Here is a 26829-nt window from a genome sequence, read left to right on the forward strand (position 1 = left end):
TCTCTGTCAAATAAATAAATAAAATATTTAAATAAATAAATAAATAAATAAATAAATAAATAAATAAATAAATAATGCCAGAACATATACATGAGCATTCCTTAAAAATGTTACCTTTGGGAACATAGTGCCTGTCATATAATAGACTTTTTGTGGGTTTATGTGAAAAGATATTCAGCATCACTCATCATCAGGGAAATGCAAATCAAAACCACAGTAACACCTCACACCTGTCAGAATGGCCAAAATCAAAAACACGAGAAACAGCAGGTGTTGGCGAGGATGCAGAGAAAGGGGACCCTCATGCACCTTTGGTGGGAATGCAGACTAGCACAGCCACTCTGGGAAACAGTATGGAGGGACCTTAAATGCACCCCTGTGTTTATTGCAGCATTATTCGCAATAGCCCAAGATACGGAAGTGGCCCAAGTGTCCATCAACAGAGGGGATGGATAAAGAAGATGTGGGATATAAACAATGGAATACTACTCAGCCCTCAAAAGGAATGAGATCTTGCCATCTGCAATGACACGGATGGAACTAGAGTGTATTATGCTAAGTGAAATCAGTCAGTCAGAGAAAGAGCAATGCCATATGGTCTCACTCATGTGGAATTTAAGAAACAAAACAAATGAACAAAGAAAAATCCAAAAAAAACAGACTCTTAACTCTAGAGAACACATTGATGGTCCCCAGAGGGAGGATGGGGGTTAAGGAATGCACTTGTGAGGAGCACTGAGCAATGTATAGAATTGTTGAATTGCTACATTGTACACCTGAAACCAATATAACATTGTATGTTAACTCTACTGGAACGAAAAGAAATCAAATGACAGTACAAAGCAAAAAAAAAAAAAAAAGAGAGAGAGAGAAAAGGAATTTCATCTTTAATTGAATCAGTAAATCCCACACTTGAATATTTATATAGTTCACTAGGTCATTAATAGCAAGAACATTTTCTCGGAATAACCAAATCAGAGGGAATGAACAAGCAAACAAAAACAGCATTTTACATTAGAGTGAAAACAACTGAGTAATGATTATGAGTGAACCAGGAATAAGTAAATCTTCAGAGTAATCATGCCAAAAGTAGCTAATGTGTATATGTATTTTTTAATTAGGTATTTTCCCCAGGATAACATCTGTAGACTAGGAAGAGAAATTATAAATTAGAAACTGCACTCAATAAGCACAATTTTGTATATATGATTTCATGAACATACTTTTTTCAAGTCTCCATGCTAAACATGGTCTTCAGAGATTTTGAGAAGACATGAACATCTTTCAAAAATATAAATATAAAATATAAATAGCAATATAAAGATAATAAGGCCATAACTCAAGAGATAATATCAGGCAGTTTATAATAACTTCTCAAACAGCGGTTATAAACTGTACATCGGGGGCGCCTGGGTGGCACAGCGGTTAAGCGTCTGCCTTCGGCTCAGGGCGTGATCCCAGCGTTACGGGATCGAGTCCCACATCAGGCTCCGCTATGAGCCTGCTTCTTCCTCTCCCACTCCCCCTACTTGTGTTCCCTCTCTCGCTGGCTGTCTCTGTCTCTGTCAAATAAATAAATAAAATCTTTTAAAAAAAAATAAGTAAACAGTACATCGGTGTGGATTTGACAGTACTGAGGCTTACATTTAAGGAGTTGGAGGAAATGCGGAAGAGAGCAGTCTGGCTGCTGACTGATATTATTGGAAAGGAGATGACACTGGGGAGGGAGGTTGGGGCCAGGTCGGGGAGGCTTTTATTGATGGGGCCAAAACTTTGGGCCATGTCCATGGGCAATGATTTCTAGAGAAATTCACCAAATGCTTTTGAGTAAAGGCATTATCAAGATAAGTGCTAATTTAAGAATATAATTTTGTCAGCTCTTCAGGACGATACCCTTTCCCCCGACAGCCCAGGCGTACTTTAAAAACCCCCCTTCATCCTACCAGCCTTGCTTCGAAAGCCCACTAGTTCATCCGGGCTGGTCAGTGTATCTGGAATGGAAAGTTCAGTCATCTTTTTGGAGAAGGAAACTGGATATAACATTTTCTGTCTGAAAAAGAAATCAGAAAATGATGAATCTTCAAGTGCTGAGCTTGTACAAAAGCCTGTTGAGGAAAGTGGCATTTTCAAGACAGACTGTAGTATCAGGGGATCAGTTATTTACTGACCACACTGTTACTGTTAACGTAGCCCATCTTTCCCGGAAGATTTTCCAGGACGTGAGAATGAAGTGGCCGTGCACTGTATTTATGTAAGCGACAGTTAAACTCTTGAGGCAAAATGAGAGTAATAGTGTGTCTCAATAATGAACGAATTGTCTTTCAGGTCGAAGAACATGTGCTGTGTTTGCAGGCGGCCTACAGAGACGTAGTTGCTGAAAAAGAGCTCTTAGTCAACAGAAGGAAACTGGCCACCAAGCGCCTGCAGTGCGCGTCCGTCCTGCTAACCGCCCTGGAAGATGAGAAGGCATGACTCTCTCTATCTCCTTCAGTAATTTCTCCCGGGCTTGACAACCCCCAGGATGCTATTTTCACCCAAGGTTGTATCACGTACCTCCTAAAACTATCTTATCATCCAGTTGTTTTTTTATTGAGATCAGCAGACACTCCTTATAAAAACAAAGGAGTTCTGGTCAAGTAGTCTTCAAACAGAGGCGACAGACTGCAAGGATCCGACAGGACTTTCTCTTGCTCCCCAGAGCTCAGCTCTCTAGTCTGACGAGGTCCACAGTAAACCTGTCGGTGAGCATGTCCGAGCTTTCCCTGTCCAGCACAGGGACAGCCCAAGCCAAATGCATAAGCCAAGGTGGCTTAAAGGGGATGAGACCTCAAAGGGAGGAGAAAATTTTATTCTGTTCTGTCAATCCTCAGGCCTCTTTTATCTCTCTTTGTAAAATTTCTGCTGATCTTCTCTAAACTTCAACTTTCTGGTCTTAAAATGAAGTCAGTGGGTTTTACTTAACAGGATATTGAAAGCATCAAATGAGATTTTCAAAGTAAAATGCCTGTTGGACATGGAAGGATTCAATAAACATCAGTCACGATTATTACGGAACACCATTAATAATATGATGTATTGTTATTTTAAAAATTACCCTGCTTTGTGACACAGAGGACTTGACATGGCTATCGGTGCTAACAACTATGACCGTGCTGACAAATCCAAGAACAGGGCTCATGTTCCCCTTAGAAAACTCTTTTATAATATTATCCATTATTAATTTTAATGCAAATAGCATGAGAACAGTGATACTAATAGCAATGCTAGATCCAAGTTGGAGACCACAAATATCTTATATGTCTCATAATAGTGTATTTTATGCCCAATAGCAAGAACTCATTTTTATTTTAACATTTAGACTCGATGGCAAGAAACAATCAGTCGAATAGACAAGAAGTTGGAAGGAATTTTGGGCGACACCCTTCTGTCTGCAGCGTGCATTGTCTACGGCGGAGCCTTAACAGCCGAATTTCGCCGGTTAATTGTGAACAAATGGGAGAATCTTTGCACTAAAAACAACATTTCTTTTTCTCCTAACTTTTCCTTAATTGAAGTCATGGCACAAAAACACGAGGTAGTAACTTATTTCTATTACCCAGTTAAGTGGCTGTTGTTGATTTGAATTTTGGGTGTAAATGCATTTTTTTTTTTTGACTGGGATCTTTTCCCCAAGTTGTTTTGATAAAGGAAAATACTGAAATTTGTTGCAGGTCTTTAAAAAAAAAATACTTTTTCAAAATTATAGTTCTAATGCCTCAGTTACATCTCTTATTTCTCATCCTCTGGGCAAAAGTCAGAAAATCCTCTTACTCACTGTAGTCCTACTGCCCCACCCTGATAAATATAGCCAGTTTCTCTCCCTGAAGCCCCTTTCATTAATAAAATTGGTGAACACAGGGCACCTAGGTGGCTCAGTCAGTTAAGCGTCTGGCTATTCTCAGGTCACGATATCAGGGTCATGGAATCAGGCCCTCTCCCTCTCCTTCTGCCCCTCCCCGCCCTCGCTCATTCTTTCTCTCTCAAAATTAATAAGTAAAATATTTAAAAAAATAAAATAGGTGAACTTACTGAGCCACAGGTAATATTCTTAGAAAAAGCCAAAAATATAGACCTCAAATTTATCAATAAATATTTATTGTCTATCTGTCTATGTTGAGGGGATAAAAAAGAAATACACCTTTTTTATTCATACCCAAAGAGTAATTTTAGATTGATTTCTGCACTGATAACCCAACTTAAACTGACCATCCAACCTACAAAAAGTCTCAGAAGCAAATACTGGCTTCTCATTTGCATAATGCTAATAACCAACTTAAACCCAAATATATCAATAATTACGTTAGATGTAAGTGATCTAAAAAGTCCACTTAAAAAGGTAAGATCGTAAGACTATATAAAAATATAAACCAAAGCACAAAACAGAAACCATAAGTTATTTAGAAAGAACACGTCTAAAACATAAAGGTTGGCAGTAAAAAAAAAAAAAAAAAAAAAAAGGAAATTTACCACAGATTACCAAAAAAGGGCAAAATAGACTTTAAGGCAAAAAAGGATTACTAGAATTAAATAACTTTATGTTACAATAAGAATTCATCCAAGTCTCCAAGAATGTTCTCTCAATTCTCAATTTGTAACTAATAATCAGACTTCAAATAAATTCATAAAGCACACATTAAAAGAACTACAGATAAAAATGGACAAATCTACAATCATAGTGAAAGATCTAACACACTTCTTCCTATAACACATAGAAAAAGAACACAAAACTCAGTAAGGATAGAGAAGATTTGACCAATATAATCCACAAACGGACGTACTAGGCACACCCAGGACACTGTGGCCTACAGCTGAAGCTCACATTCTGTGCAAGCACCTGTAGAACAGTGCCAACACTGACCAGATCACCAGCCCCCCCCCCAGAAGTTTCAACAGATGTCAAAGGACTGAAATCACAGAGCATGTTATCTGTCACAATAAGGCAATGAAGCCACAAGTCAGAGAATAAAAGTTTCTTTGAAAATCCCCATATTTCTGGAAATTAGGACATATACTCCCAAACTAACCACAAGTCAGAGAAGAAATCAGAAGTGAAAAAATGAAGCATTGCTCAACGTTTTTCCTTTGAGACTAGAAACATGACAAAGGGATATCCACCATCTCCACCGTGTCTAACACCCTAGCAGAGATCCTAGACATGCAGTAAGGCTAGTAAAAGATACTAGGATTGGAAAAGAAGAAAAAAAACAAGAAATAGAAATTCTTGCAGATATATACCTAGAAAATCCAAGAGGATCTGTAGACATATCATGAGAATTCATAGAAGTTTAATAATGTTTCTCAAAGTTTCTGGAATTAAAGTTAATATACAAAAATTGATTGTATTTCTCTACACCAGCACAAGCAGGGTGCACAATGTTTGTAGATACCATTTATCATAGCATCAAAATGAATCCATCAGAAGTTGTATAAAATTTACAGGAACAAAACTATAAAATATTATTGGGATAAAGTGATAAATTTTAAGAAAACTAAGTAAGTGAAGAGTTATGCCATGTTCACGAATGGAAAGACTCAGTATCCTGAAGCTGCCAGTTCTTCCCAAATGGATCTGTAGATCCAGGGTAATCCCTATCAGCATTCCTGCAGGTAGGGGAGCACGTATGTGTGTATCTTACCTGAGAAACTGATTCTGAAAGTTAGAAGGCAGAGAGCCAACGTGTCTAAGATATTATTGATGAAGAACAAGGTGGAAGGACTTGCTGTATCAAATATCAACACTTAGGACATTTATTTAGGACAGGGGAATTATTTATCCATGTGTGTCCCAGTGCAGGACAAACACCACTACCAATGGAACAGAACAGAGAGCCCAGAAACAGACCCACACGTACGTGGACATCTGATTTATGACAAAGCTGATACTGCAGTGCAGTAAGGAATGGGTAGTCTTTTCAATAAGTAGGGCTGGGTGATTGAATATCCATAAGTAAAAAAAAAAAAAAAATTGATCATTACCTCACACCATATATAAAAGTTCAATTGCAATTGAATTGTGGACCTAACTGTGGAAGGCAAGTTAGTAAAGCATAATTTAGGAGAATATGTTCATGACCCTAAGAAAAGATTTTTTAAGCGGCACTAACCATAAAGGAAAACATTAAATGAATTACATTAAAATTTAGACCTTTTATTCTTCAAAAGATACCACACTCAGAGGATATAAAGAGAAGTCAATGAATAGAAGAGAATATTTGTAATAAAAAGTTCTGCCAATCAGTAGCAAAAGACATACAAGCTAGTAAATAAATGGGTAAGAACCTTGAACAGGCAGCTCACAAAATCACCAATAAACATTTGAAAGGTGCTTAACCTCATTATTCATTAGGGAATGAAAGTTAAATCTAAAATGAGATATCACAACACATCAGCCAACATCAGCCAAAGGGACTAACATTTGAAAGACTAATAATATTAAGAATTAGCATGGATAGGGAATAATAGAAATTCTCATACACTGCTGGTGAGAATATAAAATGCTAACATCATCTTAGAAAACTGACTTCAGCTACAAGTATTAAAAATACACCTCCCTGGGGCGCCTGGGTGGCTCATTCAGTTAAGCATCCGACACTTGATCTCAGCTCAGGTCTTGATCTCAGGGTCGTGAGTTCAAGCCCCACGTTGGGGTCCATGCTGGGCGTGGAGCCTACTTAAAACACACACACAACACACACACACACACACACACACACACACACACACACACACCATGACCCAACATTCCTAGCTGTTTACCCATAAAAAATGTGTGTATATATATATATATATATATATATATATATATATATATATATATATATATATGTTAATCAGAAGAATATAAAAGAATGTTCATTGTAGCATTATTCATAATAACCCAAAAGTTGAGAAACACTCTAAGTTCCCTCACCAGTAGAATGGATAAATAAATCTAGGTGTGTTCATAAATACCGCAGTGAGAATGAATAAATACAGTTATAAAACAACACAGACGAGGTCAGACAGAAAAGGGGATACTTGAAGATTGCCTTTATCTAAAGTTCCAAAATTAGCAAAATGAAATGAGATAGGAACACATACTTGGGTAAAACAATACGGAAAAGCATGGAAGTCAGGGGAAAGATTGGTTTTTTAAAATAGAACCTCTTGGGTAGGAAGTTTGTTTCTCTCCCCTCGCTGACCTTGGCTTTCCTGCACCTGTAATCAGATGCAAAGGGAGCTACTCAGCTACTTGTGGGTTTCAGGATTCTTCATCCCCTCTCTGGTTCCCTCTTGTGTAGATTCAAGAGAATGCAGTTCTTCACAGGCTTACACAAAATACTTCTTCTTTCCTTTAAACTGAAAAGTATCCTTGGCTTCTCCGGGGACGCCCTGCTGCCTTTCACTGGACCGTCCCGGTGTCCTGTTCCTTCTCTGACCTCCATGAGCCTTCTTGGCTTTTCCTCCCAGCCTGCTGGGACTGCCGTGAAGTCAGAGCCGCAGGCAGAGACTCCGTAAGGATGAGAAGTTTATCAGTCTTGCAGTCAGCATCTGAGTCAAACCCTCGGTCTGCCTCTTCCTCTGACAGTATGACCACAGGCAGACCCCAGTTCCTCCTTCCGAGAAATGAGGGTTGTTGTCGCAATTTAACTAGATAATGTACGTGTGTTCTTGGCAGGTGGTGGGTGTGCAACAGAGTAGCTGTGATCACCTCTGTATAATTCTGTGTTCTTGCATGTTTCATATGTGCATTCAAGTCCAAGATCCTTGGGAACAGGAACCCTCTCTTAAAATTCTTGCCTGTCTCCCATAGCATCTTTGTTGTGATGGGCATTCGTCCTTCCTGATGAACAGAAAAGTGTCAATTATGGAATAATTACTCATATTACCCAAAATTTCATATCCCAATGTTTTAAATTGTTCATCTCCTTAGTCCTTTCAAAGAGTATTTGATTTTTCTTAAAGGCAGTGATCCTGTAGGATCCACTGAGATCTTACAGGATACTAAAGACGTGAATGAGTGTATGAAACCGTTAAGTACCAGTGCTCTCGTTCCAGATCAGCCGATGGCATTCTCAGGGGCTCCCCCTTGGTCAGTACTCAACCGAGAACGCCATCCTGATCAAGAACGGCCTGCAGTGGCCACTGCTGATTGACCCACACAAGCAGGCGCACAACTGGATCCGGCAGATGGAAGGGTCCCGGCTGCAGGAGCTGTCCATCGAGGACAGCAGTTACATCCAGACCATCGAAAATGCTATGAAAACGGGAGGCAGCGTCCTCTTGCAGGTATTAGGGCAGAACAGCCTCACTCCCTGATTCCGTGCAGCTGCCATAGATACTGTGTGCCCCGAGCACAGAAACTAAAAGCTCTGAGTTACAGGTAACTTTGTCAGGGGAAAATATATATAAAGAGGGGCATCTGGGTGGCTCAGTCGGTTGAGCATCCAACTCTTGATTTCGGCTCAAGTCATGATCTCGGGGTCATGGGATCGAGCCCTGCGTTGGGCTCCACGCTCAGCAGGGTGTCTCCTTGGAGAGTCTCTCTTTCCCTCTCCCTCTGCCCCTCTCCCCCCTTGCACATGCATGCTCTCCTCTCTCTCTCTCTCAAAATACATAAAATCTTTTTTAAAAAATAATAAATAAACAAAATAATAAATACAGTGACTTTTCAGTGTTCAGTTCTCTCCGATCAGGCTTTCTTTGGTGTCCAAATACTAACAAGATTTACTTTTTATTTTTCTTAGAGACAAGAAAGAGTCGGGGGGTGGGGAGCAGCAAAGGTAAAGAGAAAGAGAATCTCAAGCAGACTTCCCACTGAGTGCAGAGCCCACTGCGGGGCTCGATCTCATGACCCTGAGATCATGACCTGCGCCGAAATTCAAGAGTCAGACACTCAACCGACTGAGCCACCCAGGCGCCCCAGAAACACATTTTTTAAATGCTCTGTCTTTTCAACTGATTTATTTGTTATAAGATGAACTTCTTATTTATGTCTGTTGGGTTTTTCAGAATCTCCCTGAAACATTAACTCCAAGCTTGAAGGCAATTTTGAAGAAGGATATCTATCAGAAAAGAGGACAATATTTCATAAGGATTCATGATTCTGAGATTGAATACAATTCCAAATTTAGGTAAAGTCTCTCACAGTGAAATTGAGTCAACTGTTTATATTTTTAAAGACAAATATTATTGAAGGCCTGTATTTCAGTCCCGGGAAGCTTCTCCTGGAGGAAAAAGTGAGATTGCATTTCGAATGTTTTGTTTGTTTGCGTTTCCGGTTGCACTCATTAGTACACGGGATAGAGAACTGACTTTTATTTATCAAGCTTTCCAAACCAGCATTTTCCATGCTGTTCCTGATAAGCCCTGTGGGTCCAGGGGGAGTCCCCAGAAGGTGTGCAAAGCCTGGCCCCACTTGATCCACAAGAATTCCAGTGGACCTGTTTGCCTAACATTTTATTTCAGCAAGAAAAGCTTCTGCTCCTTTAAAAAACAAAATCCGTATTGGATATCCAGAGCAAAAAGAGAACAAATTCCGCTTGGTCAGATAAAAATGTTGTATGCATGTTCCCAGGAGCAAGGGACCTTCCGGGATGCAACCCCCACTCCCCCTGCCACAAAGCACCCCATAGAGTCTGGTTTAATTACCACAAAAATATAATTCCCAAGGGAATAAGACATTTGAGTGGCCAGGAATGTGCACTCTGCCCATGACTTCACCATCGGCAGCTCACTGCGTGAGCGAGTCCTCAGCAAGGGGGAGCGGGAAGGTGGGTTTACTGGTCCCCAGCAGGTGCACTCCCCTGCCTTACAGGGGCGGTAACACGCTGAGTGCTCATGTGGTCGGTGGGTCCTCGCACCCCCCCACCCCGGCAGGGCTCTGCAGCCTTGCCCGTCACCGCGCTCGTACAGCCTGGACTCCCCTCGCCCAGCCTCCCTCCTTATTGCAAAGTATGATCCTCAGAACATTCTAGGGATTTAATAGGTGTCACTCAAAAAAGGGTCTCATACTTCTTAAAAGCTCTAGGTTAAACAAACAGGATTCTTTAAGGACTCGAAACCTCTTTGTGTAACAGACCCTGTCCGGGGCGCTGCGTTCTGCAGGACGCCGTTCCTTCTTTCTCGCCGAATATTATTGATTGAGCAACAGCTCTAGGGAGGCTAATGAAGGAACGTTTTGCCGAATTGCCCACCTGGCGCCCATGTTTGGTTGTGAGTTTGAAGAGGTGGTGGGGGGCACCCCTGTGGAGGCAGACTGCACACGGGTCCCCACTCTGTCACTGTGCGGCTACATATTGGGGTGTGAGTGACTTACTGAACCTCTCTGGGCCTCAGTTCCACCCTTTATAAAATGGAACAGGAGCTGTCCCTGCTGGGTTGAGTTGCTGGGGACACCAAACAAGATCCAGAATCATTCTTGACCCTTATCCCCCCCCCACCCCACTCCAGGCCCCTCCCCCACCTCTCGCATGCGCAGCCCTCTCCCAGCTTCCTTCTCCCCCGAAACCTCCCACCCCTGCGGAGTGGTCCCTTTAGAGAAGGTCGGCCTCCCTCTGCTCACACCCTCCACCGGGCTCTCGCTCACTCGGGGCAGAAACCACAGTGCTGACAATCATCTGACAGCGGGTCAGAGCTACCGCTAGCTAGCACTGCTTTCCTCTGTCCCGATGCTCCCACCGAATACAGTAGGGGCATCATCTGTGGCAGTGTTTCTTAGTAAATAGCACCTGTATTCACACGGTACAAAGTGAGAGCCTCTTCTCTGTACCAGGCTGAGCAACACTAAAAATCAACCTTGTTTACTTCTAGGAGAAATGTTTTTTCTATTATTTAATAAATTTGTTTCATTCTTTTCCTCTGCAGACCCTCTGACTAACCGGCGTGTTTCTCGTGCTTTAGGTTATACATGTCTACGGAAATAGACACCCCCCGGGTTCCTCCCGCAGTGTGCAACTGTGTTACCATGGTCAACTTCACAGTGACGTTCCAGGGTTTGCAGGACCAGCTCCTGTCTACCATCTTAACTCACGAAGTTCCTTACTTAGAAAAGCAACATTTCCAGTTACTGGAGAGTATCTCCCTTGATGCTGTGACCCTTGAAGAACTAGAGGAAAAAACGCTGACTGTGCTACGGAACGCACAAGGTTAGTGAGGGTCTTCAGTGACGTCAGACCTTCGCGTACCTCTGTGAAGGACAGAATGAAAGCTCTAAGAGCTACGTTCTGAATTGGTACCAAAAATATCAGATGTGCGTTTCCACCAGATAACTGATTAGTGTGGGTGAAACGCCCTATTTCTAAAATTAAAACACTATGGATGTTGATGTCCCTACGTTCCTACCTCTGCCGGAGCTCATTATACTATATGACAGTGGCCACGAGATAATCACATAAGTTATGAGAAAAATTACGGAGACCACTCCATCATATATCTGACATCCGTCATATGGATCAAGTTAGATTGTAGAGACCAAAAGATGAGGCTTTCCCCAAGTATTAATAATTAAAATATACCAGGACAAAATTCAGTAATTTACTTCTATGTGTCCCATTAAAATATGATGTTTATTAAAATAGTAGTAGAAATTATTTTCCTCTTCAACACAAGAAATATCTAAGAAACCATAGTCTTTAAATTTTTACAATATAATTTCTAAACCACTATATCTAAAGCGTTGTCAGTTCCTGGGGGCACACTGACCTATCTGCTCCTAAAAGGTTCTGGATACCCAGTTTCAACATGCGGGATGGGGATCCCCCATGCTAATGACAACGTTCGGATGCTGGGTGGGTGTCCTACAATTCAACTCCATTCTGACGCGATCGCCCCAGAGACAGCATCAGACTCACCCTCGCCTTAAGCTTTCAGTCCCACGAGACTGTCCCTCCCCACAGAAGGCTTCAGATAGAAGCTCCAGCAAAGCCCCTCTTGAGGTTTGATCAGTTCGCTGGCAGACTAGAACTCAGGACACCTGTTTGCTCACTGGATTACTGGTCTCTTCTGCAAGGATGAACTTGGAACAGCCAGGTGAAAGAGATGCGTGGGCTGAGGTGTGGGGGACAGAGGCGGGGCTTCCGTGCTAGCCATCTGTTGGGGGTCACTGTCCTGGCAACCACCCCATCCTTAGATGGAGACTACAGTCACCTCATTAACATAACAGAAGTCGCCTTTATTCCTCTCATCCCCAGGGTATTCAGAGCTCTAAGCCAGGGATGGGGACGAAGACCTCCTGTGTATTTCCTGTTATAAGTCACAGTATCACAGCTCCTAACTCATCCGTGATCAGATACTTTCCATCTAGTGGTGGACTGCCGTTCTCTCTTAACTGGTGACTCAGTGGGGCTTGAAAGTCTCTCAGCTGCTTTAGCTCCCTATTAAGGATCGGACTGTATTCCTTCCTACTTTAATTACACCTAATACACTATTTCTGTGTCACACACGGCTAAGCCATGCTTCTGTTCATGACAAGACTAGGATGAGGTTGCGTGGACCAGGTTGTCACATCTGTTTCTCTGGGAGGGTTGGAATGAATCAGCAGCTGATCACTCCTCAGGGAGCAAAACTGGGACACGCAGAGATGATGTGACACACAGGAGGTGACTGTTGGCCTAATAGGACTTGCGAGGATAGCCTCTCTTGTTCTAGGAACCACTATATGACAAATGTCATGTTTTGCTGTAACTTTTGCCTAAATAGGACAAGAGATCGACTTAATGAGACAAAGGAAAGTTGTTGATGATAGCCCCATCACACTGTAAGCTGGCGTTATGCTTTGGTGCTGATTCCCTACCAGTGGTTCCTCACGGGAGAGTCAGGGATTTTTTAAAGACTAACCTTTTACCAATAGTAGTTATAATACAATTGTTCTTGAAAAAAACTAAAAAGATTCCTCAATTTGGTACCTATTTTCCCTCCCTTTTCCAAGTTTTAGTAAAATGGATCATCCTTACTATCTCTTTGTAAAAGTGTGGTTGCCCACTCCCTGTGGGCAACGGTGTGGTGGGCTTGGGGACTCACATAGCCCACACCCGAGGTCCCGACGTGACTTAGAAAGCTTTGCTAAAATCAATCAGAATATGGGATCCAGGTCATGGAATGTAACAATCCCACAATTCCTTGCAATGATCATTATGAAGCTGTGTTTAGTTCCTGATACGGATGTAATATTTAAATGTTCTTGGTGAGGTTTGGTGGGTCCGGAGCCGACGGCCAAGAAAGAATTCTTGAAACGTCCTTGGTGCAGAATGGTGGTTTTATTAAATCACAAGGACAGGATCCGCGGGCAGAAAGAGCTGCTGTCCTGGGATTGTGAGGAGCAACTGGTTAGATACCTTCGGGGTTGCGGAAAGTAAAGATAAGGAAAGTTCCAAAAGGACTTTCATATGCTCGAGAAGACCCTCAGGACACGGGAGGCCTTGCTATTGTCAAAACAAGGCGGTTTTTCCCTCTAGCAAGGCATTAACGTGAAGACTGTCGGAGCTTCCTGGAGGAACCGTATACTCGGCCCGCCCCAAATATTTGGCAATGGGCTACAGGACATTTAATGGTATCTACATTTCCTTTTGCCTTTACCACACTTTAAGAGGGCTCTTTTCAAACTAACATGTGTCTAGGGTAAGCATCAAGGATAGTGAGGAGTCTGCAAATCGTATCACTAACAAAAGCACTTGAGGAAAATGGGAATGCGCATAAAATAGTAGAGTTTGTAATGGTAATAGGAGAACCATCTTAAATATTTGAAAAGGAGAGAATTATTCTGTTTCTAGAGCAGAGCTTTTTTTCAAGAGGTAAGTTGCAACCTGTTCATGGAATGAGAAATCCATGTTGGATTAAAGTTGGTCATTACCAACTTTATTGTTTACTAAAATAGAAAATATCGGAGTGCACATGCTATTTTTCGGAAATTTTGTCTCCTTGTCTATGCGGACGGTGGGTCATTCCTTATGACAGAGTGGCTACTTATCATGTGCTTATAATGAAAATAGCATCCACCCTACTAAAGTAATACAAAGAAGAGATGGGGGGCGTGTGTGCTATTAACCAAACTATTCGGAAATACGACCTGTCTTCATTTAGCCGCCCATCTGCCACATAAAACCACCAAACTCTTATGGAGAGATTTCAGAATGAAGGAACTGCGTTTAATATTGCAAGTGGGTTTTATTTAAAATCATTTTTTGTTTCTTTTTAGAATGTGTGTTAGATGATGAGGAAATCGTAGACATCTTAAGAAAATCCAAAAAGGCTTCAAATGAAATTTCAAAGCGCATCAAAGCCACAGAAAAAGCGCAAAGTAAGGTCCAAGAGGCGCGCCACAGCCACCTGCCCGTCGCCGCCCGGGGCGCCCGGCTCTACTTCCTCGTGGCCGGCCTGGCGCGCCTCAGCCGCTCGTACCGGTTCTCCCTGGACTGGTTCCGCCAGGCGTTCCTGCTGGCCGTCGGCTCCGCGAGCAGAGCGCAGCAAGAGCCCAGCCCTGGAAGGGACAAGATGTCTCTGAAGAAAACTCGTGATGTTACAAACCTCTCCAAAGAACCGAAGCTAGGAAGTGAGGAAAATCTCTCCGAGACACATCTTAAAAATTCAGTCGATGTGCTGACACGACGTATCTTCAAGGTGAGACACCCTTGCCTGTGACTTTTGCGTAAGTATTTCCTCCAGGCGGCTGGCCTCACGCTCCGTTTCCCCCTAGGTGGTCTCTTCAGCTCTGTTGGACCAACATAAACTGAGCTTCTCCCTCCTGCTCTGCGTCACAATCATGCAAAATAATGCTGGTGAAGGCGATGACCTCGGGTCCTTACCGGGTGAAGAATGGGACCTCTTCCTACATTCTGGCACACTGACAAACGTGAACGGTGTGACGCCCCAGGCCAAACTTAATAGTAAGTAAAGGTACTGCTCTGGGTTCCGTAAAAAGCCCTTAAAAACATGTTTCCCTGAAAAACATGGCGAGATGTTGAACGTGCTCCAAGTCGGTGCTTCTTTGGGGTTAAACTAAAAACAGCTTGAGGTCAGGTGTGACGTTTAATTCATCACTGTGTCCTTACAGGTCGAGCACATAATTGCTACTCAGTAATGAATGAATGAATGAATGAATGAATGAATGAATGGCATTTGCTATGGTTATCCTAATCCTAATCTATAAAGCTGAATGCCCAAGGCTAGACTTCAGGGACACGCACACGTGCGCACAAGCACACACGCACACACACACATTGATTAAATATCACCTGGAGTGAAACGTTACCCCTCCTCACTGTAGTCACCCTCAGTATCTTCGGAAAATTCCTGGAAAATTGGAACCACGAAAACCATGCTTGTGCAAAATGAATAGGCAGAAATCACGACGTGTGGGATCTGTTCAAATCCTCCTATAACCTACATTTTTAGGTATATTTATTTTTTTTAATTGTGGTAAGATACACATAACCTAGAATTTACCTTCTTCACCATTTTTAAGCATCCAATTCAGTAGCATGAAGTACATTGACATTGTTGTGCTGTGTCATAATTTTAAGTCACAAGAAATGAAAAGCTAAAGGTAGTCTGACATTCTCACTGAGGGAGGAAAGGTAGTAGATTAAAGTAGCCTTTGTCATGTGTTCTGAGACTTTTAGCAAAGACTAAAGTCAGAATGGAAATACCAAAGAATTGCTCTGGAGGATACCAGACATTTGGAGAGTTTTGTTTTGTTGTTTGTTTGTTTTTATTTATACCAAAGCCTGGCATACAGTAGACGTTTGGTAAACGATTGTCGAGTCAATAAACGCTCTTGTGAGTTTACTAAGATTCTTTGGCTTGCCAGAAACAGACAACAATGACTCAATATCTCAAACCAAAATAAAAATAAAAATGTTTAGAAGGATTCTGGGGTATCTCAGAAAACAGCAGGGAAAATGTGAATAACTGAGCACCAACAGGAGACGAACCTACATCTGGCAGTTCTCAGGCCCTGGGCCTCATGGTCAGACACCGCGTCTCCAGGAAGGTGGGTCTGAGCACCGCAGCCTCTGGCAGGACTCTACTCCTGAACCACCCACCTACAACCAGGAGACGAGGTCTCGCAGGAAAACAGCCAGCCCACCAGGCATCCGCTGCACTTGGAAACCTAAAAACATCCCCAGTGTATTTTAAGAAACAACAAAAATATAACAGCTTCCATTTTTTTATTATACAAGCAGTACGTGTTTATTGAACCACTCCAACCTACAGATACACAAGAAGAAGTAAATAAATCTTCTGTAATTCCACAGTCTAGAGATTATCACTATTAATATTTTTGGGGTTTTCCTTCCACTGGTTTCCCTCCATGTATATATTCTTTACATATATTCATATTCATATTGGAGTATTCATGTGTATTCTTTCAGGTAACTTGGCTATACAGACTTCCTTTTTTCCAAATTAATAACATGTCAAAAAAGCTGCCTGTGTCAATAAATATACTTGAGATTTTTTAATGTCTGTGCAACATTCCAATTTTCGAGTGGACCAACACTTATGTAACCATTCTCTCAAGCTATTGGGTTTCCAGTTTTTTCTTATGCTAAACAGAAAGCACAATGATTGACATATAAAGTAGCTTTTCTGACTAGAAACTAGAAATCAGTATCACATGAGAAATCCAAAAATATGTGGATATTAAACAACATACTCTTAAATAACCAGTGGATCAAAGAAATTAAAAATTAAGATGCAATATAACAAAACTTATTTGGATACAGCAAAAACAGTACGACGAGAGAAATTTATAACTATAAATGCATCCATTAAAAAAGCAGGTCTCAAACAACCTAACCCTACACCTCAAAGAACTAGCAAAAAAAAAAAAAAAAAAAAAAGAGGGAACTAACCGTAAAGCTAGCAGAAGGAAGGAGACAGTAAAAAGTGGAGCACAAATAAAATAGAGCATTAAAAAAATAGAAAAATCAGCAAAACTAATAGCTGGCTTCCTGAAAATATCAACAAAATTGACAAACTCTTAACTAGATTAACAAGAAAATAAAAGACTCAAATATCTGAAATCAGAGATGAACCCGGGAACATTAAAACTGATGCCACAAAAATAAAAAGGATCACAGGAGACACTATGAACCATTACATGCCAACAAACTGGACAACCTAGAAGAAATGGAAATGCATAATCTACCCAGACTGAATCATAGAGAAATAGAAAATTTGAACAGACTTATAACTAATAAGGAGATTGATTCAGTAAGCAGAAATCTCCCAGCAGTGAAAAGGCCTGGGCCAGACGGCTGCACTGGAAAATTCTACCAAACATTAAAAAATAAAATAAACACAAATTTTCCTGAAACTCTTCAAAAAAAAAAAAAAAAAGATGAAGAGGGAACGCTTCTGAGCTTGTTCAGCATTTCCCTGATACCAAAGCCAAAGATTCTACAAGAAAAGAAAGCTACAGGCTGATATTTCTGATGAATATAGATGTCAAAATTCTCCACAAAATACAGCAAACCAAATTCAATAGCATAGTAAAAGGATTATACACCATGACCAAGTGCAACTTATTCCTGGAATACAAAGTTGTTTCAATGTAATGAAATCAATCAATGTCATAAGCACATTAACAGAATGAAGGACAAAACCACATGACCATCTTAACTGATGCAGAAAAAGGATTGGTAAGATTCAACTCTTTAGTAATTGAGAATACTCAACAAACTGGGAATAAAAGGAAACTACCACCACACAATAAAAGTCATTTGTGAAAAACCCACAGCTAACATCCTACTCAGTGGTAGAACTCTGAGTTTTTCTCTAAGATCATGAGCAAGGCAAAGATACCCCCTGCTCTTACGTAACACTTGTTTTTAGCATGGAAGTTCTAGCCAATGCACTAGACAAGAAAAAGAAATAAAAGGTTTCCAAATTGGAAAGGAAGAAGTAAAACTATCTTTGTTCACAGATGACATGATCTTACATGTTTAAAACTCTAAAGAGTCATGAAAACACTGTTAGAGCTAGTAAACCAGTACAGCAAAGCTGCAAGATACAAAACCAACATACATCATCAGGGTCATTTCTATACATTAACAACAAATAATATGAAAAGGAAATTCAGAAAACAATTTCATTTGTAATAGCAGCAAAAGGAATAAAACACTTAGGAATAAGCCTAACCAAGGAGGGTGAAAAACACATATACTGAAAACTACAAAACATTGCTGAAAGAAATTGAAGACAACACAAATAAATGGAAAGACATCCCATGTTCATGGATTGGCAGACTTAATACTGTTAAGATGTCCATACTAACCCAAAGCAATCTATAGATTCAATGCAATGACTAACAAAATCCCAATAGAAATTCTTGCAGGAATAGGAAAATTCTTCCTAAAATTCATATGTAATCTCAAGGGACTCCAAATAGCCAAAACAATTTTGAAAAAGAACAAAGTTGGAGCCATCATACATCTTGGTTTCAAGCTATGTTATAAAGCTATTATAAAGAAAACGGTCTGGTACTAGCATAAAGACGGGTAAATAGACCAATGGAATGGAACAGAGAGCCCAGAAATTAACACATACATGGTCAAATGATCTTCACTGAGGGTAGAAAGAGCACTCAATGGGGAAAGGATAATCTCTTTCACAAATGGTGCTGGGAAAACTGGGTATCTACATGCAAAAGAACAAAATTGGACCCTTATACCAAATACAAAAATAAACTCAAAATGGATCCAGGATCTGAACATAAGACCTAAAACTATAAAACTCTGAGAAGAAAGGAGAAGGGAAAAGTTTTATAACTCCGGACTTGGTAATCTCTTTGATATGTCACCAGTGCCCAGGCAACAAAAGCAAAAATAGACAATTGAAATAACATCAAACTTAAAAACTTCTGTACATCAAATAACACAATCAACAGAGTAAAAAGGCAATCTATGGAATGGGAGAAATAATTTCAAATCATGTATCTGATAAGGAGATAATGTATAGAATATATAAAGAAATTCGACCACTCAACAACAAGAATCAAATAACCTCATTTTAAAATGGGCCAAGGACCTGAATAGACATTTTTCTAAAGATGATATGCAGATGGCCAACAAGCACATGGAAAGATGGTCAATATCCTTAATCATCAGGAAATGCAAATCAAAAGACCACAATGAGATATCATCTCACACCCATTAGGATTGCTACCATAGAAACAACAACAACAACAAACCCCAGAAAATAAAAAAGTGCTGGCGAGGGTGTGCGGGCTTCGGAGCCTTTGTGCGCTGTTGGTGGGACTATAAACTGGTACAGCTCTTACAGAAAACAGTATGGAGACCCCTCAAAAAGTTAAAGGTGAAACGAGCATGTGGTCTAAGAATACCACACTGGGTATGTATGCAAAAGAATCGAAAGCAGGGTCTCAGACCACTGTGTGCACGCCTGTGTCCCCAGCAGCACTGTTCACGTAGCCAGTAGCTGGAAGCAGCCCACACGTCCGTCAGGGGATGAGTGGATCAGCATGACGTGTGTAGTTCCAAGGGAATATCATTCAGCCTTTAGAAGAAGGAAACCCCGGCACCTGCTACGGCACGGATGAAGCTTGAGGACGCAGTGCTGAGGGAAAGAAGCCAGTCACAAAGACTCCGTGGTTCCACGTACCTGAGGCATCTGAAGTAGTTGGAATCAGAGTGACAGAGAGGACGATGGCGGTGCCCAGGGGCTGGGGAGGGCTGCTTAATGGGGGCAGAGTTCCGGATTTGCAGAGAAAGTTCTGGAAATCTGTTTCACAACAACATGAAGGTACTTAACTCTGATGAACACGTACAAATGGTTCAGAAGGTTAATGGTATGTGTTTTTACCACAATGAAAAGCTTGCCATGAATGAAAGTTTTACGTAAAACGGCTTTTCCTCAACAACAGTATTTCTTTAACATCTACCTTTAATGAGTAACTCAAAGGTAAAGGGTACCGTCTCTTTTAACTGGTCCTTTCCGTTTTCCGGTAGGCATGTATGAGACGTGCAGAGATGGGCATCTGCAGTGGCTGGCGGAATCCCGGTGGAAAGAGTGCCAGTATGTGAGCGGTGCGCTAGAGCCCTTCTCTCTCCTGTGCAAGTCCCTTCTGTCCAACGTGGCCCAGTGGGATGCTTTCAGAAACAGTAAGGCTGCATATTGCCTGATGAGCGTGCCTTTCTCTGCAGAAGATGCTTCAGTGGAGGAGAGTAAGAAATCACCAAAGGAAAGTAAGAGAGCATTCAATGTCTTATTTAACTAACCGAGTAACAGACGTGCGCACGTGGATGGTCAGCTTACGGACGTAGCTCAGTGTCTTAGGAACGTAGCTCTGCTGTGAGCTTCTGCCACAGCATACGAGCACGTATGCCGGTAACAGACACACCCTTCCGCACGTTTCCTCTGCTCTTGTCTCTGGGACGGGCAGCTGGAAATGGAGCCGCTGGGTCAAAAGCATACGATTTTTATGTTAACAGTTGCTGCCAGGTTGCTTGTCTTAAAGTCCAGGATAATTTACATTTCCACCAGCAATACATGACTTCTTTTCCAAGAGGGTTATTGATCTTTTCTTAACTCTTGCCAATCTGAAAGCTGTAAGGTACTTTAATTTGGATTTCCTGACCAGCACCACGTTTAAGTACCTTTTCAGATGGCTGTAGACCATTCGGACTTACCTACTCATGTACTCGGCCCATTTTGCTACTGAATTATTCATTCTTTTGTGGCCATCTGTAAGAACCCTATTGGTGTAACAGATAATTAACTTTTTGTTTTGTTAAAGATACCAACCTGTTCATTCAAGTATTTTTAAAAATCAGCCAGTGTCTTTTGGATTTGTTTATACTGTCTCTGCCACGCAAGGGAGAAACGTCTGTATGGCCAGTTACGTCTACTTTCTTTCTTTTATAGCTTCCTGATTTCCAGTTCTGACTAAGAAGTTCTCCTCTTCCCCTGGGGTTCTCTCTCTAGGTCATTATTTTGTAAAGTGAAGATCTTTTTATTTTGGGGAAAAAATCAGATTTATCAATTTGTAACTAGATTTTCATGTATCCTGGACTTTTTTTTTTTTAAGATCAACACACGTATTTTAGCCCTATCAAAAAAAGCTACTTTGTAATCCACTTTGTGTTTAAAGTTAGACATGGGGAAAATACATGGAAATAGTAGGAGGCAGAAACGCCAGGTACATCGGGATAGTTGGGGGTGCGCATGTAGGACTCTGTTGCAGTGGTAAGAGGGTGGTATTAAAAACGCAGATCTGTGTAATACTCAGTTTTCAAAAATTTGAGAGTCTTGTTGCATTTCCGCCTGATTGTCATCTCCCGCGTGTTTAGAGGTAGACTATGGCGAGAACCCGCTAACCGCTGGAGTTACTAGTTTACATTCACCGGAAAACCTCCCACACACGGAGTAGGTTGTAAAGTGTTGGCCGCGCCTCTGCTTCTCCTGTCGGTGAAGCGTCCAACTCAGGTCTTGACCTCAGGGTCGTGGGATCGAGCCCCGTGTCGGGTGCTCCGTGGGGAGGCTGCTCGGGATTCTCTCCCCCTCTCCTCACTCCCCTCTGACCTGCGCGTGCGTGCACACTCTCTCTCTCTTGAGAGTAAATAGATCTTTTAAAAAATAATTAAAAAACAAGTTAGACATGTTTTTAAAGCAAACTTTATAGTTTTATAAGAAAATTTTCATTGTGGTGTCTCTTAGTGATGCAAAGCACTCGATTGTTCACCTCCGTTTCTTTCTCTAAATGACATCTAGCTGAACTTCTGGATGAAAATGAAGAAATACGTAGTCCTGTGAATTTCCCCTGGGAGAAACTCACTCCATTTCAGAGACTTATCTTGGTAAGATGTGCTGTGAGCAAACAGCGATACTCTACATGTTTTGAGCACTTTATCGTTAACTTAAACCATTCAAATTTAAAATTTTCTAAGCAAAATCTGTGGGTTTTACAAGTAACGTTCATGTTAGAGGGACGCACTCATACTCTGATCGGGTGACACTCCTGGTCCCCCTCTGTCTCCGCGCACTCCCCCCCAGAGGAGGAGGACTTGGAAAGCAGGTACATGAGAGGGATGAAGGTAAGTGGTTGCTCAGCGCCTTCGCCCCGTCCCTTCAGGGGTCCGCCTCCTGCAGACAGCACACCTGCGCTCTGCTCTCCACGCCATCCGCAGTCCAGGCACAGACCCGGCCTGTGAGGGCTCCGTATCGGGAAGCACATCCATCCTCCCGCTGTTACTTACGGTGATATGTTACCTGACTCCTCCTGCTTCACAATCACGGGGGTGGGGGGGTTGGGGATGCAAATGGGTGTCATTCATGAGCCCCTTAAAACATCTAAAGCTTAGCGTGTGCTAAACATTTTGCAGACATTATTTTATTTAATCCTCATAATAATCTCAGGGGAGAGCTATGATTTTTTTCCCCCACATCACAGAATTAGGGGGCCAAGGCTTAGAAATTGCCTAATGGCTGTGATGCCTGGGTGCCTCAGTCGGTTGAGTGTCTGCCTTCGGCTCAGGTCCTGATCTCAGGGTCCTGGGATTGAGTCCCACATGTGGGCTCCCTGCTCAGTGGGGAGTCTGCTTCTCCCTCTGCCTCTCACCCTGCTCCCACTTGTGCATGCTCGCTGTCTCAAATAAATAAATCTTGAAAAAAGGAAAGGAAAGGAAAGGAAAGGAAAGGAAAGGAAAGGAAAGGAAAGGAAAGGAAGGGAGGGAAAGGGGAGGGGGAGAGGGAAGGGCAGGAAGAAAGAAAATGAAGAAAGAAAAGAAAGGAAAGAAAGAAAAGGAAAGAAAGAAAAGAAAGAAAAAAAGGAAAGAAAAAAGAAAAGAAAAGAAGAGAAAGAAAGAAAAAGAAAAGGGAAGAGAAGAAACACTGCTAACAGGGCCAGGATTGAAACCCAGAATATTTGTAAGACCTGGTTCCTGTCAATAACACTACTCTTCCCAGGGAGACCTCCTCAATTCATCCTCACCTGAAAAACTTTATTTCTGCATCTGCCATCCAGCTTAGGGATGGAGAAACCCTCCTCTGTCTCCCCTATCAGCCCTGACTTAGTACAAACACCAGCCCGGACAGGCGGTCCCCCTTCAATTTCTGCCTTAAATTTTATATTTGTACACTTTAAAATTCACCCCAGAATTGCATCTGGCATACAGACATTTCAGTTTGTTTTGTTTCTAGAAGTTTAAGTATAATTTGTCACCAAACAAATGGGTTCGAACCTCTGGAGGTCTGTCTGAAGTCTGTCTGACTTCAGAGTCTTCGAGTAAAGAGAACAAAGATATCACACACGATTTAAAAACTCCGTGTAGAGTTATCTTCTATTTTTTTACTGTGGCAGAATATAATTTCATTTAATCCTGATATCCTCTTTTAATTCTAAATGAGAAATTTTAATTCTGAGAAATTCAGTGGCATGAAGTACATTCACAGTCTTGTGCGCCCACCACCTCTATTTCCAGAACTTTCTTATCCTCCCAACAGATGCTCTGCACCTGCTAACTGGTAACTCCCCATTCCTTCCTCCCACTAGACACTGGCAGACACCATTCTACTTTCTGTCTCCAGTTGCTGATTCCAGGAACCTCGTGGCAGCACAGTCACGCAACATCTGTCTTTTCGAGTCTGGCTACTTGCCCTCAGCGTAATGTGTTCAGAGCTCATCCATGTGGTAGCAGGTGTCAGGGTCTCATTCCTGCCCAAGGCTGAGGACGCGCCACATCATCTTTATCCGTTCATCTGTCCGTGCACACGTGGGCTGCTCCCTCTGATGGGGTGACACTCCTGGGCCCCTCTGTCCCCGCACACCCCACCCCCCGGAGGAGGAGGACTTGGAAAGCGGGTGCCTGTGAGGGATGGAGGAGAGCGGTGTCAGGGGGTAACCGCTGCAAACGTGGGTGCCCAAGTTTGGTTTGCATTGCTTTTTCTTTGAGCCAAAATTTGCTCATTGAGAGATTTCACCAAAAAACCCACATTTCCAGCTTTCATTGAAAAAGTAAAGGCTCAGGCAGTGCTGGCTGGGTCCACAGGCAGCGGCAGCAGCTAGAGCCGAGCGGCGTCTGCCCCGAGGACCGCCGCACCACGGTCGTGAGTCACTGCAGGGATCACCTCCTCGCACCGACCATTAGCTGCCAGCACGCGCCAACCCGCTTCTCTGATTCATGTTACCCACCTGGCAGTGTAGACAGCCTGCTACCCCCACTCTACCTGCGGATTACTGACCTGTCACGACACGAGCATACATTTCAGCTGTAGGAGCTGACAGAGGTGCCGTGAACACCGCACGGTCCGTGTAGCGCCGCCCGAGCTGCAGAAAACGGGGGCAGATGCAGCAATGCTTGTGTGCGCGCAGGGAATGTCGGTAAGGAGCCGCAAGAAACAATAGAGGTTTGCCCGAAAGTAGGACCTCCATTGCCCAATTTCTCGTTCTTTGGATTATTTGAACTGTACGTGGCCAGTATGTGTTCCCCTGACAGCAAAATTAACCTTTTAAAGCCTGTGCTACCTTACCTTTCCCCAGTAAGGTCCAGAAGATTCTAGTTTGTCAGCTAGAAACTTGATGAGTGTAGCGATCCTATTTTCCAAACCCACCATCAGAAGACATGATCTGATAAAGGGTCAAGTACACATGCAAAGAAATTGAGTTAGAATATTTGAAACTGAGTGTGGCCTCTAAGAGTCGGAAATTGAGATCGCCACCCAAGAGAGTCCACTAGATTGTCTCAGAAAGAAACCTCCACCTGGGGCAAGAGGGTATCACAGAGCTGCACGAGGGCAAGGACTCAGTCCAGTCCTCGCCCCGCTCCCCATCACGACCACATCATGGGAAAGATAACAAGGGCGGGGGGAGGGGACATGAGGAAAATTTCCAGAACTATCCATAGCTGCTTAGAAAGGAGCTGGCAGAACTGAGTTTAGCACAACCCCATTTCTTCCGGTCTTGCTTTCTCTCCCACCCCCGGTGTTAAAACTTACTGTACCACTTTATTGGTCAATGAAGTAAGGGAGGAACAGCAGCACAATGGTGACAGCTGGTCACACTCACATCTGGGACTCTCAGGGTGACGTGTGGGGACCACACCTGACCATCTGTTGCCCTCGGCTGATTCGAGCGCTTTCACTAAGTGGGCGCACTGGGCGAGCTCCGCTCTTAGACCTCGCGTGCTTTGTGCACTGCCGATTTTCATCTGCAAACACATGCATTTAAGTCAAATAAAATCAAGATTAATTTTTCCAAGGAATAACAGAAAAGAGCGGAATTTGACATAATGATCACATGTATTATGTTAAACAGTGCAATTGCCAATGTTTGACAGTTTTTGACCTGTAAAAATGGCAGTGTCCTGTGGTTCAACCCAGGGCATCTGCACACCTTTCAGCCTTAAATGATGGGGTCTCTGACTCTGAGGACAGAATTCATGGTCATTTTATAAACAGCATGTAAGTAGTTTGTATGAAACAGTTTTCATGGAAAAGGTCTTTCCTCCTCCAGGATTTGCAATGATTTCTTCCAACGGACCCTGACCCTCTGCTTACTGCAAACACATACACGGTTTCTAAAATCTTTCAGCCCTTCCAGAGTTCTTTCTGTATACGCACGCCGTTTGTGGTGCTGTTTATCTTTGTGTTATTCCTGGAGGAGTTAGTCGCCTTCCGGTTGTGCCGTCCTGATTTTCACCCTCTCCAGACACATCCAGCAGAGCAGGAAGAGGCCCACGGGAAAGGTTTCCTTGCAGAATCAGGGACCATAACTGGGATTTTTACATCCAAGGCAAGATCTCTGTCAGAGTGTGAGAGGGACGGAGGCACAGGGTGGCCCTGGCTCCGAGGAGGGACCACAAGCCGTGGTGGCCGCCTCTCTCCATGACACGTGCCCAGCACGAGGAGCAGCGTAAAACTCCGACCACGCGGATCGTGAACACTGCTTTGCTTTGTTCCATTTTATGATCGGGACCATTCCCTTGCGTGGTTTTTAAAGTTACCTTCTCTTCCGTGCTTTCTTGTTTAGATAAAAATTCTTCAACCAGAACATTTGAGGAATTCAGTGAAATGGTTTATAACTGAAAAAATGGGAAATGAATACATTCTCAGAACTGGAATTAATTTGGAAGAGTCGTATAAGGAATCCAGTGCCAGAACCCCACTGATACTTCTCCACTCCCATGGTAAGAGGCCGCCTCCGTACTTAGTGAAAGGTGTAGACAAGTAGGTTCGTGTCTGGTATTTCCGTGTTTAAAACAGTTTTCTATTCTTAGTTAAGTATTCTGGGAAAGGGACTGATTAAAACTTTATAATAAGACTGAATATTTCTGAAAATATGAAAGAATAAAGAAGAATAAAATTTCCCGGATTCATAAGCATGGAAAAACTTATCTGTGCTAATTTTCTGTGCAGAAAATCTCTCTTAAACATGTATTATTGATCTGAAAGTTGGGATGGCCCTTGTATTTATTAACTGTTCTAATCTGTTGGTTCATGAAAACATAATACATAACAAACCGTCAGAATGTGGCCCTGCCAACCCAGCCCTTGTGTCCCTCAAAACTCCAAATGCTTTTTCCCTTCTCTTTGCCCCCACAGACCCTAAGCAAAGTATTTTCAGTTATCTTCTGTTCTTTGTCATCTCTAAATCAAATATGTCTTCGCAGTTCACTATATTCAAACTTTGATTCTATTAGGCATAAAATCTTTCTGAAAGTGCATCCATGCAGAGGCTTCCTCCTCTGGAACCTTTTATGTGGAGCAGCCACTCTGCACCTGACGCACTCATAGTAGCTACTGTCCATTTTCTGAAGACATAGCCCAGAATGGCTGCCAGGGCTCTAGCCCTCA

General features: G+C 42.4%; 1 protein-coding gene across 1 annotated transcript in view; it reads left to right on the forward strand.

The window, feature by feature from the left end:
• The window catches only part of DNAH14 (dynein axonemal heavy chain 14), a 300961-nt gene that overhangs the window by 230822 nt on the left and 43310 nt on the right, over positions 1-26829 (forward strand). The window contains exons 64-73 of the mRNA XM_087859257.1: positions 2326-2466; positions 3359-3574; positions 8077-8307; positions 9031-9152; positions 10921-11165; positions 14213-14634; positions 14711-14900; positions 19989-20225; positions 21751-21836; positions 26006-26162. Coding sequence (XP_087715383.1) covers positions 2326-2466; positions 3359-3574; positions 8077-8307; positions 9031-9152; positions 10921-11165; positions 14213-14634; positions 14711-14900; positions 19989-20225; positions 21751-21836; positions 26006-26162 — 2047 coding nt within the window. The remainder of the gene's footprint in view (positions 1-2325; positions 2467-3358; positions 3575-8076; positions 8308-9030; positions 9153-10920; positions 11166-14212; positions 14635-14710; positions 14901-19988; positions 20226-21750; positions 21837-26005; positions 26163-26829) is intronic.

The sequence above is a fragment of the Ursus americanus genome, chromosome 2, assembly GCF_024610735.1.
Source record: "Ursus americanus isolate L20-20 chromosome 2, mUrsAme1.1.p, whole genome shotgun sequence".
Classification (NCBI taxonomy): Eukaryota; Metazoa; Chordata; class Mammalia; order Carnivora; family Ursidae; genus Ursus; species Ursus americanus.